Raw genomic sequence first — 18,564 nt, 5'->3', positions numbered from 1 at the left:
TTTTAAAAATGAGTCATAACGCCCAAAAATGGTTTAAATACTCTAAATATATGTTAATTAATGCAAAAATAAGCCAGTTTTTGCTACTTCCGGTTTGACCGGAAGTGATGACGACGGACGGAAAATTAATTTTTATGCTCCCAGAGACATATGTTACCCAAAAACTTGTCAAAAACGGCAAAAATTCGTGTTTTCCGACTACTTCCGGTTTGGCCGGAAATGACGTCGACTGACGTATTTTGACAACTCTAATAGATTCAGCTTGACATTTTGAACAACTTTGCTTCTTTGACGTATTACAAATTCTCAATACTTTTTGAGATATAAAGGAAAAAGTTTTGGACCCTCTAGGCCCCTTATTTTAGGGGCCAGCCCTTTTCAAGAGATACCATTTGAAAGATCTTGAAATTCTACACTTCTTTCGTTCTATATATTTTAACAAAATATTTCCTGGTAAAAAGATATCGTAGAAAAAGTGTTAAAAATTTTGAAATTCGCGATAGGCCTATTTTCGGGCCAAAGCGCGCGCCGACGTGCAGCACTTCTGGTGAAAATGAAATACGTATGTCACATCTACATATATTGCTCTATCATTGCTGAAAAACTCACGTTTCTATCCTAAGCCGTTTCTGAGAAAACTCGCGGACAAACTGACCCTCTGAAAATCACTAAATCGCGGAAATCGCAAAACCGGAAGTGACGTCATCAAAACAAAAAATTATATATCAGCTTTGTTTGATGTTCTATCAGTCCTGAAAGTTTCATGAAAATCGAACCAGCTGTTTCCGAGAACTCGCGTGCACAAAATCGGTAAGAAAAAAAACAATAATAATAATAAAAATAGTGGAAAAGAAACCTAAGAATAACAAGAAGGTCTTCCGCTGAGAAATTTCTTTTCGCTTTCGAGCTTTGTAGTATAGAAAAATTTAGGGGCCAACCCTTTACATCCTTTAAGGAACTTTCTTGAAAATATTGAATAGTTTCAATATTTAGGATACTATTCTGAAAACCATTAATTCAATACTGCTTTATAAAATATTTCCCCTTTGGAGATATAAAGAATCCAACATTGAGCATTTTGGCCCCCTATGGCCCCTAAATAGGTCATATATGATAATAATTTTACAATGTATTGAAGCAGATTGTAATGATACACATTTTTGCTTCTGTAATTTATAACAAAAAAAATGATAGATAAAGAGTTATATCTGAAAGTTTTTTGGATCCTCTGTGCCCTTTATTTGAGGGGTCAGACCCTTATTCTTCATGTCAAATGAAAGAACATGTCATTTTGCACAACTTTTGTAATATATCTTTTAACAAATTTTGCGAGATATTTGCAAGCCTAGGCGAGCTTCAACTCCTTTTGCGCTGGAAAGATATAGACTCAAGAAAGCAATTCTGCAATCCTTCCTCTATAGTCACTGAAAATTTTAAGTCATATTGATTTGATTCGATTTTGTAAAAAAAAAAAAAAGGGGGGGGGGACAATAAGGTCTTCTGTTGGAAACGGAAGACCTAAATTCGGAAAAGTTCATAGTCTTTGTACTGTCTGAAAATTTAAATCTATTTATTCTATGAATTATTAATCAATATATTGTTTATTATTTAAAGATAGGTAATCACTTTTGGATCATTAAATTAACCTTTGCTTTTAAATGCATTAAGTTTGGTGTTATTAACAATTTTCTTGAGACTAAAAAGATAATTTCAGATATTCATCTACTTAACTTATTCTTGACTTATTACTCCATTGGAAGCAAATAGTTTCCACGCCACATTGCAAACACACTTTAATTTGGGCTACGTTCTCCTTCTGGACTCAACGAAAATCGACTACTGTTAACTTCTGCCAAGAGAATTTAACAAATATATTTGGAATCAGTTCCATGGGTCTTTGTGAAGAGGTGAACTGAACACAATTGTCATTAATGAAATAATACGAAAACAAAAATGAAAATGTAATGCAAAAGCGTGAAGGTAATGGCTATCAAGTGTAACGAAATCCAGGGGTTTAAAGGCCCAAGTGCTGGTATAATAGATAGGCATTTAATAATATGGTGTATGCCTATCTACAAGTCGTGTTCAGCTTGAACACCGTATTCTTACAACGAATTGTACTACTATAATGAACTCCTGTGAAGTATTGAATTAAAGACAGTACACACAACTTCTCCCAGGGCTTATATACATGGCTTTGAAAGAGTATCTAATTTAAAATACAGTCATCGTAAGAATGTTAAATAAAATACACAAAGAACAACCTAAGATGTAAAGAAAATTTCTTTTAATTTACAAATGAATCGGTAATTTTTAAGATAAAAAAAATTCTATATAAATAGAATTAATGTATAAAAAGTATTACAATTGTTTAAAAATAACTCATTACATTATTAACAGCAAAACATGGCCGAAGAAATCACTGTCTAGTTAGACTATGCCAGCAGGCATAATGGGCGATGCCTGTTATGCTCAAAGTATCCCATGTTTCCCACTATTGTTGATGTCCCTGCCATAATCTCCTAATTAGACAGTGATTCCTTATACATCTATTTTCATTTTTACTTGAAATAACAATCTTAAAATAAATCAAAATACTGTCTTAATTAGTAGATTTGAAATATTAATGCACGAGGCATTCCATGTTTTTTTCCATTGCCCCGCCCCATGACGGCAAATTTTACTATAAAAAATATAGTCCAAAAAAAAAACACGAAAAAAATTTACCCGGTAATTATTGTTTAGTTACTGTAGTCAAATATCAACATTTATGAAATACACAACAAAAGAATCTGAAATTGTGATCAAAGCAATCTTGTTAACGTAAATTATATATGTGTCCAAGATTTAGGTTGTCGGAAGCACAAAAACGTGTATACGCCCTGGGTCACTTCTCCGGCGCCATATTGAATGCAATGTTGTAGTTGATGAAACGGGAGTTGGTCAAGAAAACCGATTTGTGTGGATGTTAAAATAGCAGAGGAAGTTAAGATGCTTACGAATGTTAAAATAGCAGAGGAAGTTGAGTTGCTTACGAAGTCGGATGGTAATGACTGAGGGACGATGTCTGTATCAGATGATGGAGTGTGGCAGTGCTGATTTCACAACGTGCTCCAGTGAGGCTGTTTACGAAAGTGGAGTTTTTTGCCTCGCTGATAGTGGACAGCCTTACGCTAGCGACTTGCTTTTGATCCGAAGATTATTCATTATTTACTTTGTTTGTAAAAAAATATCTCACATTTAAACCAAACATCTATTTTTTCTTCGGTATATTTATACGCCCCTCATGCAGGTTGACATTTTGACCTTTCAGTAGTATTTCAATAGAGAAAGATACATACCACAGGCATAACCAAGAAATTAATAAGATGGACATTTGTAGTGTTTATATTAGAGAAAACAATTGGAAATGGAAATGTTGTGAAATGGTTAGTTTGGATATGGTTGGTTTATATATCGACATTACAAAAATCAAAAGCATATTTTCAGACAAATAATTCTTTGAGTAATCATACATCCAGTTTATATGAAAAGATTAAAAATGCTAGTTTGGGTTATTGAAACTTAGTATAGACAGAAATTACCTAAACATTATTTTGACCGCTCTTATAATATACATATATTGTGTGGAAATATTGTAAAAGTAAAGCACAATTGCTTGAAGAAAGTACATGTACAGGTAAAAGATGACAGAATTATTACAGAGCTTATAATTTCCAGACCTTGTTTGTATAGTGTGCTAAGATGGGAATCTTTTCATCGTAGAAAAAAAAAACATTAATTTCAATTGATGTATGAAATAATTAACGGTTCTGTAGTTAAGCATTTCCTTAAATTGATCAAACATTTTTTCAACATATGATTAAGTAATACCAAAATCAGGAATGTCTTAGATAGTCGTAAGAATGCAAATCATGATGATTTTCCAGATAAATAATACAGAGGCAAAAGTGATTAAAAATGGTAGTCTGAATCATTAATTAGTGCAAATTAAGTTGAGCAGTATGTGATCATATGAATGATTCCGAGATATAACTAAACGGAAAGGCCTAACGTTGAACCTGTCACTGTTCATGCTGTTTATCTACAACTTATATATTGCTGTTCCAAATTTTGTTTTTATATTTTCAGTCTTGTTGCAGTGAATTTGACAAAAATAAAATTGATTTTCAAAATTTTCTTATTGATAACAAACAAGATTGCATAAAAATATACACGGAATAATAAGGATCTGAGAGATTCACAATCATGGTATATAAAGGCGACATCACTGTACACGTACGTAGGTGATTTGCGTTCAAGATTGCAAAAAGACCTGGTTTCCCGCATTTACTGCGGATGAGCAGTTGTTGGGAACTAAGGAAGAGAAAATCTTACGATTGTTTTTCACTTACGACAATGTGTTGATCTTACGACCACATTCGTCAATAGTTCGTAACTTTTATCTTTGGATAATCGTAAATTCATGTCGTGGTTGTAAACGTACGTTTTTTTGTGAATAGATGTCCAGGATCTCAGGAGATGGAAAGTTCATCTTGATCTATAAATAAATAGGCCTTCATCTGTAGTTTACTGAGACTTTATCAATAAATTTCATATCGATGAATTAGTTTTAATAACAAATTATGACGCATTACAATTGAAAAAATACGAGGGTTGATCCAAAAGCAATGTCACAACTTTGATAAAATTGCTATAAATCGACGTAAAGCAACAAAATTATACAGTATGGAAGCTTTATTTATTTCAAATCAGACCTGAAAATTCAAAGGAGTATGATGTGTATACTTTTCAAAAAATCGGATTTTAAACAATGCGCGTTTATGGTAGTCGCCGCACCTATATATCACGTCATATGACGGATACACACTGTCATACTTTTAAGCGTTTCTCCTTCGTTTCATTAAAAAAATATTCCACTCTCTTTAAGAATTCTTGGTTCCATTATACACTTACTCTTTTCATAATTAAGCCCTCTGTCAAATTTTTTGAACAATAGCATAAGACAAACTTAAAAATTCACATGTCACTCTATACGTCTGTCTTTTTGACAGCGTCAGACACCATTGGACGTTTCCGTCCGATCTCCTACCTTTCGGTCTTCTTGTCCTCTGCTAATCATTCAGTGACCAATCACCTGCCCAAAATTGCTGAAACCATATATTAAAATGTATCTTATTTACATTATTTATTCAGTAGGTCTGATTGATTAACGAAAATGTCGCTAGTGATGATTCCCATATTTTGAAGCAAAAATGCATTACAACTTGTAGGGGCTTTTTTCTCCATTACGACAATCCCTTTGTTCAATTCAACAGAGTAAAGCAACAATGTTTATGATCACAAAATATCAATGCCGTTATTTAATTTTCAGTTAAAGTCTAGAAAATGACGAGAATTGTGTCTTTAAAAAAAAAAATGGGAGATTAGGTGCTTTTTTAAAAAATCTTTTTAATGTGTTTGTTTTTTTTTTTTCATTCTAAGAAAAAATACACTTTAAAACGTGACGTTCCGTTGTGACGCGGCGACACCCCCTATGCTCTATGTTTTAAACATCTATAAAATAAATTCAAATGAACATTATTTGATTAAAATCTCAATGTTAATTAGATTTATATTTGTGCATCTTTTGGTATATTGTATTTGATAATTTGACGCCAAATATAAGAGATATGGACACTGTGACATAACTTTTGGATCCACCCTCGTACGTCACAGTCAAGGTCAAAATGTAATTGACCTTGGAATCATATGAAAGAACTTAGTGGAGAATGCATACCAAATATAAAGTCTTTATCTCCTATAGTTCAAAAAATACGACGAAGGTACGAAAAAGATATTTATAGCATATACATGTACATCACAGTCAAGGTAACAAGGTCATTGACCTTGGTGTCATTTCAAAGATCTTAATCAGTGGAGTTTGCATAGAAATATCTCTCGTGGATCAAAAGTTATGGCGAAGGTAAAAGTTGACAAAAGACAAACAGATAAACAGACAGACAGGACAAAAATATCCTGAAATTTAACAATTTCTAATGAGCAGTTGTAAGACGTATGACTAGTATTTTTTTTTTTCATAAAAAATTGTCAATCAAATTTTGAAGCTTTGGAACTTTCTTCATAATTCTATCTGATTTGTGGAATTTTAACAAAACTTCTGGACTACATCTTGTAGCTTTTGCATATTGAAATATTTGTTAGTGCACATAATAATGCATGGCGTTTCCATCATTTTCTTTCCAGATTCCAAAGACAATTGTTAACAGAAATATATCCGACTCAAAAAAAATTATTTTCACAGTAAAAGATCAAATAAACAGAAAACAGAGGCGTAACTGTACAGATAGATTTTCATAAACAGCACGCCATTTCCTATACATAAAACACAAGGGGGTGTTATTAATGCATATCTGTCGAATAGTTTATCCTTTCTATGTATCTATACACAGACACTATGTCAGTACATTCTGAAGATCCACGCCCAACATAAAGAAGATGAGTTTTGTGATCATAGGCCAGGCCATACAGCTCGTGTATACTCCCTGGTTTGGTCAACAGGAGTGACAAGAAGTGACCATCCTTGTCAATCATCTGGACAGTGTCAGTGAGGGTATCGACCACCAGGATGTGTGACAGGGCGTCTGTACAGATTCCTTCAGGTTGTAGTCCTGATTGCAGTCCCGATCCTGATGGAGGCCCCGTGTAAGAGAAACGATGTTTGCCTCTAGAGTCAACCACCACTACAGCTCTGAGATCATAGTCTGACACAATGATATCTCCATTGCAATTTTTTGTGAGGTACTTCGGATCTCCAAATAAAATTTCACCTTTGTGGTCGATTCGGATAGTTTGGAGTTCTACTTCCCCACTGCTGTCATACCGCTTTACCATGCCTGTATATGTATTGTAATTATACATCCTCATCCCAATAAGTAGTTCTCGAGAGGACACACAGTAGTGGAGACTGACAGGTCTCAATGAATCTGTTATTCTCATTAACATGACCATTGATCGGCTTTCTGTTTGAATTTTGACATCTCCGCTGATGTCAACATACAGAAGATCCCCAGCACTTGATACTGTGTGCACACCTCCAAAAGCAGCTTTGTCTGTCACTTCCTGAAGAGTTTCACCCGAGGTGTCTGTCAAGATGAGATTGTTCCAATCACTGACCCAGAATTTATCTGGTGCCACAATAGAAACATGACGACCATAACTGATATCTTTGACTTTCACCGACCTCTTTAACACAGGTTTCGACATTATTTTCAGTAGCTGTTCATCTAATATTTCTCTTTTTGTGATTTCACTTTGGGTTTCTTTTAATAACAGACTCACATCAGCTTTGTTTAAATTATCACTTATTGACAAAATAGGCATTTGCTTTACCTGTACAGTTGCTTTGGTATTTTTGATGAAATTTTTCTTGTAGAATAAAAGAAATTGTATAGGTCTGATCAATAAATGCTCAGATCTGTGTTCACAGTATTCAGATTTAGCAAGAAATGTATTTTGTTTGAACTTCTGATGTTGTAGTGTTTGAACCAAAAGCAGGCTGCATTTTGTTATATCATTTAACAAGACAGTATCAGTTAAATCCTTTAACCTTGTAGCTTTTAAAGGCATTGCTGACTGAATACCTGAAAGTGTTCTACTGCATGTTTTCATGTGATTCTGAATCCCGGATAAAACACTATAGTTTCTATACAGAACCTCACTTCTGATTTTGTGAATTGTTTCTTTGTATTGCTGTCTGGTTATTCTATAAGCAGCTTTAAGATCCATTTTTTCATGATTTCTATGTTCTATACACAGATTACAGACAAGAAGTTCACAAGACTGACAGTACATTTCATATATCATATCTGGATGTCTGTCACAAGTCTCTGCTTTTTGAACGACTTCACATTTCTCTCTATAAATCACAACATCATGGTACAAAGTGTCTAGATCACTGTTGTGTCTCTCTTTACACTGTGGACATAGGTTACTTTTACATGTCTTGCAGTAGTATTCTGTGTCTCCATAACAGTTGGAACACATCTTTATCATACACTGTTTGTTGAAATCTTCCATAGCAACCGTGTTGCAACTTAAAAGTCTTTGTTTTGGGGCCAAAAACCTGTTTAAAATACAATTTTTTTTTATATTTAACAATTAATGATGGCTTTCATATTTCACATTTTACCTGTGACAGAACTTTTCCAAAATATACTATAATTTTTTACCCTTTTACCTTGACCTTGAAGTTTGACATTTTTTTTGAAAATTAATAAATTACTCAAATTGGTAATTACTTTTGAAAGAGAAAATATTTGGCTTTCATTTTACACATGTATATATCACCTGTGAAAAGACCTTTCTAAATATACTATGATTTTTGATCTGTGACATTGACCTTCAAGTTTATTTGACCTATTTTCTAAAATTGTTATCTTTCCTTAAACATTTTCATTGAGAAAAGGTATTTAACATGTGCATTACCTCAGAAAAGATGTTTCTGAAAATGCAATGGGTTTTTTTTACCTCTTCAATTGACCTTCATGTTTGACCTTATTTTCAAAAATTTAAACTTTGTTGATTACTTTTCAATGACAAATGAACGGGCTTGTACATTTGACACAATATGCCAGAAATACATGTAATAGCATCCTAAGACATCAAAAGTAGGGGAACACAATTCTTTGAATTTGCTCGTAAAATACACTGTATGTAAGGAGATAACGAACAGAATTCAAGCTTTTATTCATTCTACAGTAAGATTTTTTAGTTTAGTATGGTCTGTATGGACACTAATTTTTCAATAACACTTCATTTATTAAATAACTAAAACAGGGATTGAAAGTTAAATATGTCTTTAACAATATTTTCCTTTGTTAAAAATGTGAACATTCCAACTTTACAAACATGATACAATATTGACCATAAACACTTATATACTGATAGAAGAACTTGAATATTTTTTTTATTGATTGATGGTCTTGCTATTTCTTAGAATGGTACACACATTACACTTTCAACCCCTTATATACTTTATCTTTATTATTAGGTGTTATTAAGAAAAACACTAGTGTCGGCACTCAGTTGACTACTTTAACCATGTTGCTGTTGTGTTGAAGTCAAGGGAACAATAAATGTTGTCTTTTACTAAAAAATGGGTCTTATTTAATTAATTTGTGGCACAAAACACCACGCTGTCATGAATATGAGACAAGTCAACATGGAACTAACACAATTTTTACATGTACACAGCCTTTGTTTTCTCTGATAATTTAAATTTTCTGATTTCTAAGGATTCTTAAAAAATAAAATGTAATTGAGTAAATTTAAGCTAGTCAATCTGAGATCTCTAAATTCACTTTTGGTTTTAAATGCACTCAATTTTATGTGTATAATTAGTCATTTTCTTGAGTTTAAGAAGACAATGTCCATCATTCACTTACTTGACAAATTCGTTGTGAAACCTTAGTGTAGCATGTGTAGAGTTGCCACCACCACTCACCAGCTGCAGATTTTTTTTTTTTTTTTTGGACTTCAGGTACATTCTTCTACTAAATGTAGGCCCAATGAAGGATTTTGAGACATATGTCCTTTTTGAATTATTATTAGCACACTTAAGAGACCTTTTCAGGATTGGCTCCCTTGCTGGAAATCCTAGCTAAAACACTGTGAGATACCAAAAAAATTATAAAAACTCAACAAAGGAAAGGTTATGAAGAAAGACTGTCATATTAATAGCTTTTTTTTTTTCAAAGTTCATTTTCTTAAGATTTTATAGAAATAAAATTTTACATCCTATGTCTATCAAACATGAGCCAAACACAATGAACAGGGTAAAACATCATGTTAATATGGGAGTACATGAATTTACATGTATCTTGTTTGATTTTTGCAACTTTACATGTTTGTCGAAGATTTTAAAATAGCCATTGTTAGTATACGTGCGCAAAAATGTTCAAGTATTTTGGATTATACACTATTTGTTACCTCAGTATAGGAGGCTTTATGCACAATGGTTATGTCATTGATCAGTCATCAGTATGTGTTTTTCATGAAGCAATACCCGGAAGCCGTCATATACATCTTCAAATGACGTCCATTAATGCAGAAAACAGCAATGCATGTACAGTTCTTTTGACTGGAATGAATCTGTAAACAAGGAATATCTAATCACATAATGTAAATTTATACATGTTTTAAGAAAAATATCAAGTACATATCAATTGAAATGATTATGGATGTGAATCTATCAATGTTTTTGACCATGTTGATATATATTTCTTCTCAGTTCACATTTCAGTCACAAATATTTAAGATGATTTGAAGTTCACAAAGGAACTTCAAAAGATTACCCTCTCCCTATGTATCACCTTTTCAAGTAAAAGAACAAACATATCCTTTTACATGTGTTTTAGCTTCAGATTGTTTTCACCTTTTCTTCTCAGAGGACAACCTAACAAATCCTGCTTTCATCTTATACTCTTGACAGAAGTGGACGGCCTGATGTAGGCGAATCTCTACAAAGAGACAGAGAGAATAATTACATACTTTCATCTGTTCATTTGATTGCTATTGCTAACTACACGTACGAGCCTATGTGCATGATTAAATAATATGTATATCTTCTTTTTTAACTTTAAATGGGTGTAGCGACGCATTTGTTAAGAAAAATTTACAACTTACAAATTCCCTTAATTTCTCACAACGTTCACGCTAGCTTTTCCTGGTTGTTTTGTTTGTTTACATCGTGAAAATATTTTATATTCCGAGCCCGACACAAATTAAAGATGTCTTAATTCGAGAGACTGTATAAATTTATTTAACATAATACAGCGCCATAACACCACTCAACTATTCAATATAATCGCTTTCAACATCATTTTAAATATTAAACAAAAAAATCATATTAAATGAAACTGTACACGATTTACTGAAATACATGCACATGCATGTACAATGTACATGTTATATACTACTTGATACACTGTGATTGAAATAGCGAAAATATCATTCTAGATATCTGAGTGAAACATGCAACAAACGAAACTATATCTCAATATGTATTTTTTTTATTATTATTATTTAATATTTTTTTTAAAACATTTAATATACAATAATCTGCCATAAGATATTTTATTTAAATACTTAAAAATATACAGGCTCATACTACAGTGTACATGTACTTTATGAATAGGCCTAATGTAGATTCATGCATGTTAAGCGATTAGCGGATAAAGTGATTTAATTAATCTATTTTGAAAAAAAAATTAAAAGGCTGGATATTGCTCTTCATTACGTAAATATGACTAATCTTTATCAGTTCACTTATACATAATTATTTATTATACTCATAATGTTGAAAGCACTTAGAAGCACTTATTGAATGAACACCCCCCCACCCCCCTAAAAAAAAATATGAAGATTCGTGAAGTAAGGCCCATTATTCATTTAATGTGTTACACATGTGGTAGAGAGAAGAGAGGTGGTTACAAAGTTGCCAAATTCATCTGTCTGGATATTTTCAAATCGAATTTCAGTTAAAAAAAAAATAATTAAGTAACTTAAATGAGAAAGAAAACTGTTAAGCTATTGTAAATCGGCTGGAACGACTGCACTGAAGTGAATGTTTCCGCAAGTTCGGGAAATACAATCTGTTCATACATATAGTTTATACAGTTAATTTTCTGGACCGTACTGTATATTCATCACTTACAACATGTGCCTGTGAAATAGGTAAGTGTACAAAGTTCTCATATATATCATTTATATTCCAAGTTTATTATAAACTGGGAAAATACTTATAATTGATGTGTGAAACGTGACTAATTATTTCAGAAATATGTATTCTTATTTAAGATTCTGGAACATTTGGATTTCAAATGTTCAAATTGTGTTAATGGATGGCCACTTATAAATGTAGATACACATGTATATGTACCATATATATACGTATGATAATCCGCTAGTATTTGCTTTACAGGTCTGTACAAAAGTTGATTATAAGAGAAAAACATGTCACACGAAGAGACATCGGATTTTGTTGGTGACATACAGCTTCTGACAGCAGAAGATGAAGAGCGTGAAAAATGCCAATTTCATACCGGGCAGTCATTTACAGCAAGCTGTAGCCAATGTGATCAGTTAGTATGTCTGAAATGCATAGTATCAACTCACAAAGGTCACACATTTGAAGATCTTGGCGATCTGATTGAAGTCTCTAATAAAATGATTGTGAAAATCAAAGCCGAAAACATAGAAAAAAGAATGGCGGTTTTGATGAAAGAAAGCGAAAGCGCAGAGAAGGGAGTAAAAAAGATACAGGGACTAAACAACCTTACCGAGGCCGAAATTCAAGGCGAATATTTGAGCTGTATGGAGAGGATTGACAAGGATAGGGACCAGCTTATAATGACGCTGGAAGCAGATTTGAAAAGAGCAGAAGAAAGACAAAAGAAGGTTTTAGAGAAATTATCAGGTGTACGGAAAGACTTGCAGACTACTGAAAATGTGCAAAAGGATGGAAATACCGTTCAAATTATTCAGTTATGCAGAAAACTGCAAAGCAAGTACGAGGAAAATGTCCAAGGGCCATTGGAAGAAAATAAAGTAATTGCTAGAAAATCGAAATTCCTTGCACATGACAAACATTCCAATGTTCTTGGAGAATGCCCTATTGTCCCTGAATTCGAACTCTACGGCGTTTATCAGATAAGTTTGGCGACGATTTCGACCTTAAAGAACCTCCTAGAGGACGAAACATGGGTGGCAGGAGTTCAGTCCCCCTTAACACTTAGACTTCACGTCCCACACAGCAAAAACAAGAGCGCAATAAAATATAAAGTTAACAAGGGATTTGTGTACAGCCTTGCCTTCACGAAAGAAAACACAGTTGTCTTGATGACGTTTGTTAGTATTCACGAAATACGTGCGTATGATTTGCAACACGTCGATGACAAGGGTGTCGTGTTTGTCGATACAAGAAAACTTTTTCCCTTGGGTCTGGAAGTATCCCAGAACGGCGACGTTTACGCATGCGCAAGTGAACGCTACTCCAAAGACATGTCTGCTAATACGGAAAGAGGCATTCTTCGAATTTCAAAAACAGGCCAAGTTTTGAACTTTTTCCAGTTCGAAGAGGTCGTAGGAAACTTCATATTCCATTATCCATCATGTCTGACAGAAAATATTGATGGAAGCCTGTGTGTCATTGATCGACACAGCCATTTTTCAGGTCGTGTTGTGGCACTTAACACGTTTGGGAAGAAGATTTTTACTTACGAGCGCCCACCTTCTGTCTCAGCCAAAGAAGAAATGGATCTAAAATACATAACACGCGACAAATTCGGAAACCTCTTAATCTCCGACTGCATCAATAATCGTGTTCACCTGATTTCTAAGTCTGGGATGTTTATTTCATTGATTCTCTGTCCAGATGAAGAAATATCTGTTCAACGTCCTGAGGCACTTCACGTGGATAAGTTTGATAATTTATGGATTGGATGTCGATCCCAAAATCCCAACACCTTAACTTGCCAGGTCATGAAAATAAGAATGAACTATTAATGACAGATTTTCTTCAGTAGAATATGTACGAAAGAAAGCATTAAAATGAAGAAAACACAATATTCTGAGTTTACTGTGAATAAAACTAGAGAATAAATAAATAGCACATCATTCCCATATTGCTTTGCAATATTTCATTATTGAGAAGGTTCATTTAAAGGCTGATTGCCCCCCACCCCCACCCCCACACTTTTTGTTACAGTAAGGTGACTAAGGTCAAATAAGGGAAAAAATGATACTGAAAGATGACTCCCACCCCCTACCCCCTAAATAGGATTTTGGAGTTTGGACAATATCCTTTTTTGTCAAGTTTTTTTTTTTTTTTTGAAATTTTTTCTCTGCCCCTTTCAAAAACGGTGCGACGTCACGGCAGGAAAAAAACGTGGAAAAATCAAAAGGTTTGAGATTTAAAATGCAATCTATCATCAATATTATCCAGCATGTTAAAAGTGCCCAAGGCCAGCCAGGTGGCGCATGCAGTGTTAATATATTCCTGTAAAGGATCAGCTAGCGATATTAAGTGATGTCTTGCTTGCTCTGCATTCCTTAAATTGTCAATAGTTTTAAGCAACACATGCATATTTGCAACTTTGTGTTTAAAAGGAAAACAGGGAATCATCCATAGCATCTCTATCATGATCAAAGAAATTCATAAAGACGCATGGCAGTTGATAAATAATTTGTGTTTATCTCTGCATGCGATATTCTTTATTTTGGTAAATTTCATTACTTATTTTTTAAGGTGGCATATTTGGGTATGACTTGAATTTGGACTTTATTTGATATTAATTGAATCAACTATACTAGTATATTTTTTGATTATGATCGATAGGGTTATTTTCTCTTTGGTACACCCAGGGACCTTTATAGGTCCCTGGTACACTGAATACCTGGTATTTCAATGAATCTGCATGTATATTTTAAGTGCAAGCGACACCCTGTGCTAAAAGTTAAATATGAATCTAGACTAACTCCTCACAGTAAAAATAAAATTGATACAATCCATTTTCATTAGAAAAATTAAAAAGTAAAATCTTGAAACTGCAAGATTTTTTAAAGCCGACTTGCACTATTTTTTACTAACTCGTTAAAACAGGACATTCTTTATAAGAAGATAACTACTTAATTAAACATGTTAAACTCGTTTTATAAATGTAATGTGAGCAAAGTATATTTTTATTTATCGTCACAAAATTTTCAAGAAGCATTAAAATAAAATTGAAGAGCTTCCGGGAGTACACGGCTTTGGGACGCCAATCAAGAGGAAAATTAACCATTTCTTGTTCCTTTTTTGTGGAATAAAAAGCAAATTATACCCGTACAACAAAAATTAAATTCTTGTCTTCTGAATCGTACATTGTAGACCCAATCTATTTTATATAAAAACAACAACAAAAAAGTTTAAACTTTGTATCAATTTCTTCCGAGTCTTTGCGAGGTAAGCCCCCCCCCCCCCCCCCCCCCCCCCCCGCCCCGTGCTTCAGAACTATAGCATTAAAGTTTTATACGATGATTTATTTTATATGTATTAGAAGGTTTTGAAATAGTCAGGGATAAAAAAAAAATTTTCCTTTTCAATGTTACTTAATTTTATGTTGGTATATGGACAGTAATTACTATATATACCTCCTGTGCAATGAAAGAAATCATTAGAAAGCCATTTTTGAGACAGTAACCTCCGTAATCCGATTTTTATAACTACAGTTTTTTTTTATATCGGCTAACAATTTATCTTAATTGTCAATTTAGCACTCAATATGGCCTCACGCGTATACATCAAGCAGGTCAATATTCACCTCAAGGTGTCAAAAAGAAATGAAGGAAAAATTATAAAGAAGGGAATATTTACACCTCACTGTTATGTAAGTAATTTTACAAATTTAAAGTATATGCATTAATTATATTATTATATTATTTCCTATATTACATGTACAAATCATATTTGATACCATAATTTTAAATTATAATCAGGAAAGGTGTGGGCGGAATGAGAATATAAAATTGATGTGTTATCTTATGGAAAAATATTAATATACTTATATATTTTTATTTAAATATATATGTATGATAAATATATTTAAATATACATGTATGAACTCTACTTCAGAATTTAACAGGATACAATTGCCAATAAGAATGAAATTTTCCGCTTTTGTTGTCTTAAAAACAAAATCAAAACTGCGTGGAAATAATTTTGATTTTTTTATTACTTTTTTATCTAACTATTTCACCTTATATATTTGTACAAAATGAGTGAAATTAAATTTGAACTTATCATTTTTTTTTTTGAAGTGGCTTTTCCTTTTGAATTTTACTTATCAATTTCATTTTTTTTTTATTTTACAAGTACTCAAATAATTTGTGTTTGTTTAACTTTGTTATTCTAATGCGTGTATAATTTTTTATTGACTATGTTGCAGATACTAGTAAACAAAAAATCAGGTCATTGTTAACATGACGTCACAAACGTTCCAGTTTTTGTGTCTGAGCCTATTAATCACGTGGACAAATGGTCAAGGTGCGGATCCGTCGGCTGTTAAAGAGTGTACAGGTAGGTTTTGAGATTCGAATCTACCTGTAAACATTACCTCAGTCTTTTAAACAAAAACTTAATTAAAAAATCATGACCATTCAATATTTTTTACATGACATTCCTATTTTCAAGTTGAATTTCATTTTTTTTTTCATGCATACATATATACAATGTTCATAATGTAGACCTGTTGATTTCAAATAGATAATATAAGGTAACCATAGTGTTTAGTTACAATGTCAGTACGCGATGTAATTCTTGATCAGAATAAGATTAAAAATAATTAAATACTGTAATCGACACCTTTTATAACAGAACAAGGGAAATGTTACTGGAAGGGTGAGTGTAAATCCCCGGGGCGGGGGCGGATCTGGCAGGATGTGGAGGAGTGTGCCGACATGTGGTGCCACGCCTACCAGTTCAGCAAGTACATCGCCATCAGAGTGGACAGGTTTTATGGTAAGTATCTTAGCCGGCGTCGGAAGGAAATTGAAAGTAGAGGTGAGGTGGAAGGTAATGGAAAGGGGGGGGGGGGGTAAACCTGATCCCCAAAACATTTGTTGACTATGGCCCAATTTTCAATGCCATATTGACTATTTTTGCAAAAATTGGATGTTTACGCCCCCCCCCCCCCCCCAGCCCACCGTTTCCGACGCCTGTAAGTATGATTGAATGTTTCTTGCAATATGTAATTATTTATAAAGCTAACATAAATGTTTTTTATGCAAAATACTTACAGTATATGGGATTACCATGAATGATATTCTTTTAAGGGTGTCGATACAAAGACCAGTGTAGAAAGAAGGATGAGGAGTGGGAGGAAGAGGGGTGTGTCAAGCGGAAGTGTATAATTGAGGGACCACGTGGGTACACCAGGACTATCAGCGTATCAGAACTAGGTATGTTAAACAGACTAATGTCATATTGGAGGGTATCTGAGGAAGGTACATGTATTTTAAAACAGATTTATGTAATATCGGAGGAAATCTGAGCTAGGTATTTTAAACAGATTTATGTCATATTGGAGGACCATGTCGCATGTGGGTAAGCTGAACTATTAGCGTATCAGAGCTTGGTATGTACAATGTGGGAACATAAATAATTTATGTCAATGAATGAATAACATAATTTCCCTAAAAGAAAACATGACTCCAATTTCAGGTTGTACCGATTCTAAGGGGGTGTGTCACTTTCCCGGAAGTGCGTGGGAGGAAAACTGCGTCCAATATCAGTGCGTCAACACAAGGAATGGAACTTCCATTAAGGCGACACAAAATATAATCTGGAAAGGTAGGTGAAGTATATTAGAACTCTCAATTTGATTTGATTACGTCTGATGGAGTTAGACAGATATACAGTTAATATTAGAAGTTTTAACAGAACGTTCAGCACCCATTTTTATCATACAATATTGTTAATTTGAAGACCTAATTTTATCGTATAATTGGCGAAACTTATATTCCTGTAGCAAGACCAAAAAATCAACTCTAGAAACTTTCAAAGAGTTATCACAGAGAAAACAAATAGTCATGGAAAAGAAAAACACAAAAGAAACAAATTCGAACAGCCTTTTCTTGTGCATTCAACCTCATTGCCTGTCCTCGTAATTTCTGCTCGTCCATAATTATTGTAAATATGTATATATGTACCTCTTGTACCATGTATATGTTTTCTTTTTTGAGAGAGAGAATAGCCTATATAATTAATCTTCAATTTTATAATTAAAGGACTGCTAAACATACACATAATGAACTCTCATTGAATGGCAACTACAACCTTTCAGTAAAATTTCAGTCACATGTAAGTCAATTAAATGGCAGAGATTTCTGTGCTACATATTATATGTCCATCCTTAATATACGTGTAAATATTTCTATATATGTAAACTCTGTGTGATAATGTACCATTCCATAAGTATAAAATGTTTTCTTGTTTAGAGAGCATTAAAGAAAATAACTATCTGTATTTGACGCTAAATGACCTAAAAATGAAATGTCTACATAATAATGTACATTTAAAAAATCGAAGTGACTTAAAATTTTATAATTAAAGGAGAGACTTATTATTAAAATATCAAATTAGCTAAACTAAATACCCTTACATGGTACGTGTTTAGAGGAATTGAAGTGGTCAAAGACCACTGACAATAAGTGTATCACCAAACGCTGTGTGATAGACCAGAGCGATAAAATTTCAGTGGACACGATGTAAGTTTTTATCAATTATATGTATGATGTACAGTGATAAATGAATCCTAGTTATTATACGTGTGCTACAGTGGTAAATGAACATAGTATTGAAAAAAAAAAAAAATACATTCAGATAGATTGTGTTTAATGCATTTTTCTTATGGCAACAATGGAGCAACTGAAGTAAAATCAAACACATAGATCTACATCATCTTTTTTAATTTTGATTTTTTTACTCAAAAATGGATATTTTTTAATATTGAATCATCAATGAAT

At 33.1% G+C, this 18,564-nt stretch overlaps 3 protein-coding genes and 1 long non-coding RNA gene across 5 annotated transcripts; 2 read left to right on the top strand and 2 right to left on the bottom strand.

Annotated features, from left to right (window-relative positions):
* Nucleotides 1-4,919: 4,919 nt before the first annotated feature.
* LOC134254049 (uncharacterized) lies at nt 4,920-9,488 on the bottom strand. Its single transcript, XM_062736618.1, has 2 exons — nt 9,447-9,488; nt 4,920-8,125 (listed from the first exon to the last, which is right to left on the bottom strand). The coding sequence occupies exon 2, from the start codon at nt 8,077-8,079 to the stop codon at nt 6,403-6,405; it is 1,677 nt and encodes a 558-aa protein (XP_062592602.1). The 5' UTR covers nt 8,080-8,125; nt 9,447-9,488; the 3' UTR covers nt 4,920-6,402.
* A 95-nt stretch (nt 9,489-9,583) lies between these two features.
* LOC134254050 (uncharacterized) lies at nt 9,584-10,740 on the bottom strand. Of its 2 annotated transcripts, none has more exons than XR_009989241.1 (3): nt 10,687-10,740; nt 9,991-10,152; nt 9,584-9,669 (listed from the first exon to the last, which is right to left on the bottom strand). It is a non-coding gene; the product is annotated as an uncharacterized LOC134254050 (long non-coding RNA). The 2 variants fall into 2 exon arrangements; XR_009989240.1 differs by lacking the exon at nt 10,687-10,740 and adding an exon at nt 10,374-10,493.
* Nucleotides 10,741-12,015: 1,275 nt separating this feature from the next.
* Nucleotides 12,016-13,566, top strand: LOC134254053 (E3 ubiquitin-protein ligase TRIM45-like). Its single transcript, XM_062736621.1, has one exon. It carries the CDS (start codon nt 12,016-12,018, stop codon nt 13,564-13,566), a length of 1,551 nt encoding a protein of 516 aa, XP_062592605.1.
* Nucleotides 13,567-15,314: 1,748 nt separating this feature from the next.
* LOC134254051 (uncharacterized) lies at nt 15,315-18,310 on the top strand. The gene is made up of 6 exons (XM_062736619.1): nt 15,315-15,432; nt 15,987-16,117; nt 16,415-16,558; nt 16,873-16,998; nt 17,261-17,389; nt 18,216-18,310. Exons 2-6 carry the CDS (start codon nt 16,021-16,023, stop codon nt 18,308-18,310), a joined length of 591 nt encoding a protein of 196 aa, XP_062592603.1. The 5' UTR covers nt 15,315-15,432; nt 15,987-16,020.
* Nucleotides 18,311-18,564: the final 254 nt, after the last annotated feature.

The sequence above is a fragment of the Saccostrea cucullata genome, unplaced genomic scaffold, assembly GCF_032062105.1.
Source record: "Saccostrea cucullata isolate Sc308-1 unplaced genomic scaffold, CSIRO_AGI_Scuc_v1 ctg3030, whole genome shotgun sequence".
NCBI lineage: Eukaryota > Metazoa > Mollusca > Bivalvia > Ostreida > Ostreidae > Saccostrea > Saccostrea cuccullata.
Note: the sequence above shows the minus strand (reverse complement) of the source record. Positions and strands in the feature narration are given on the sequence as shown.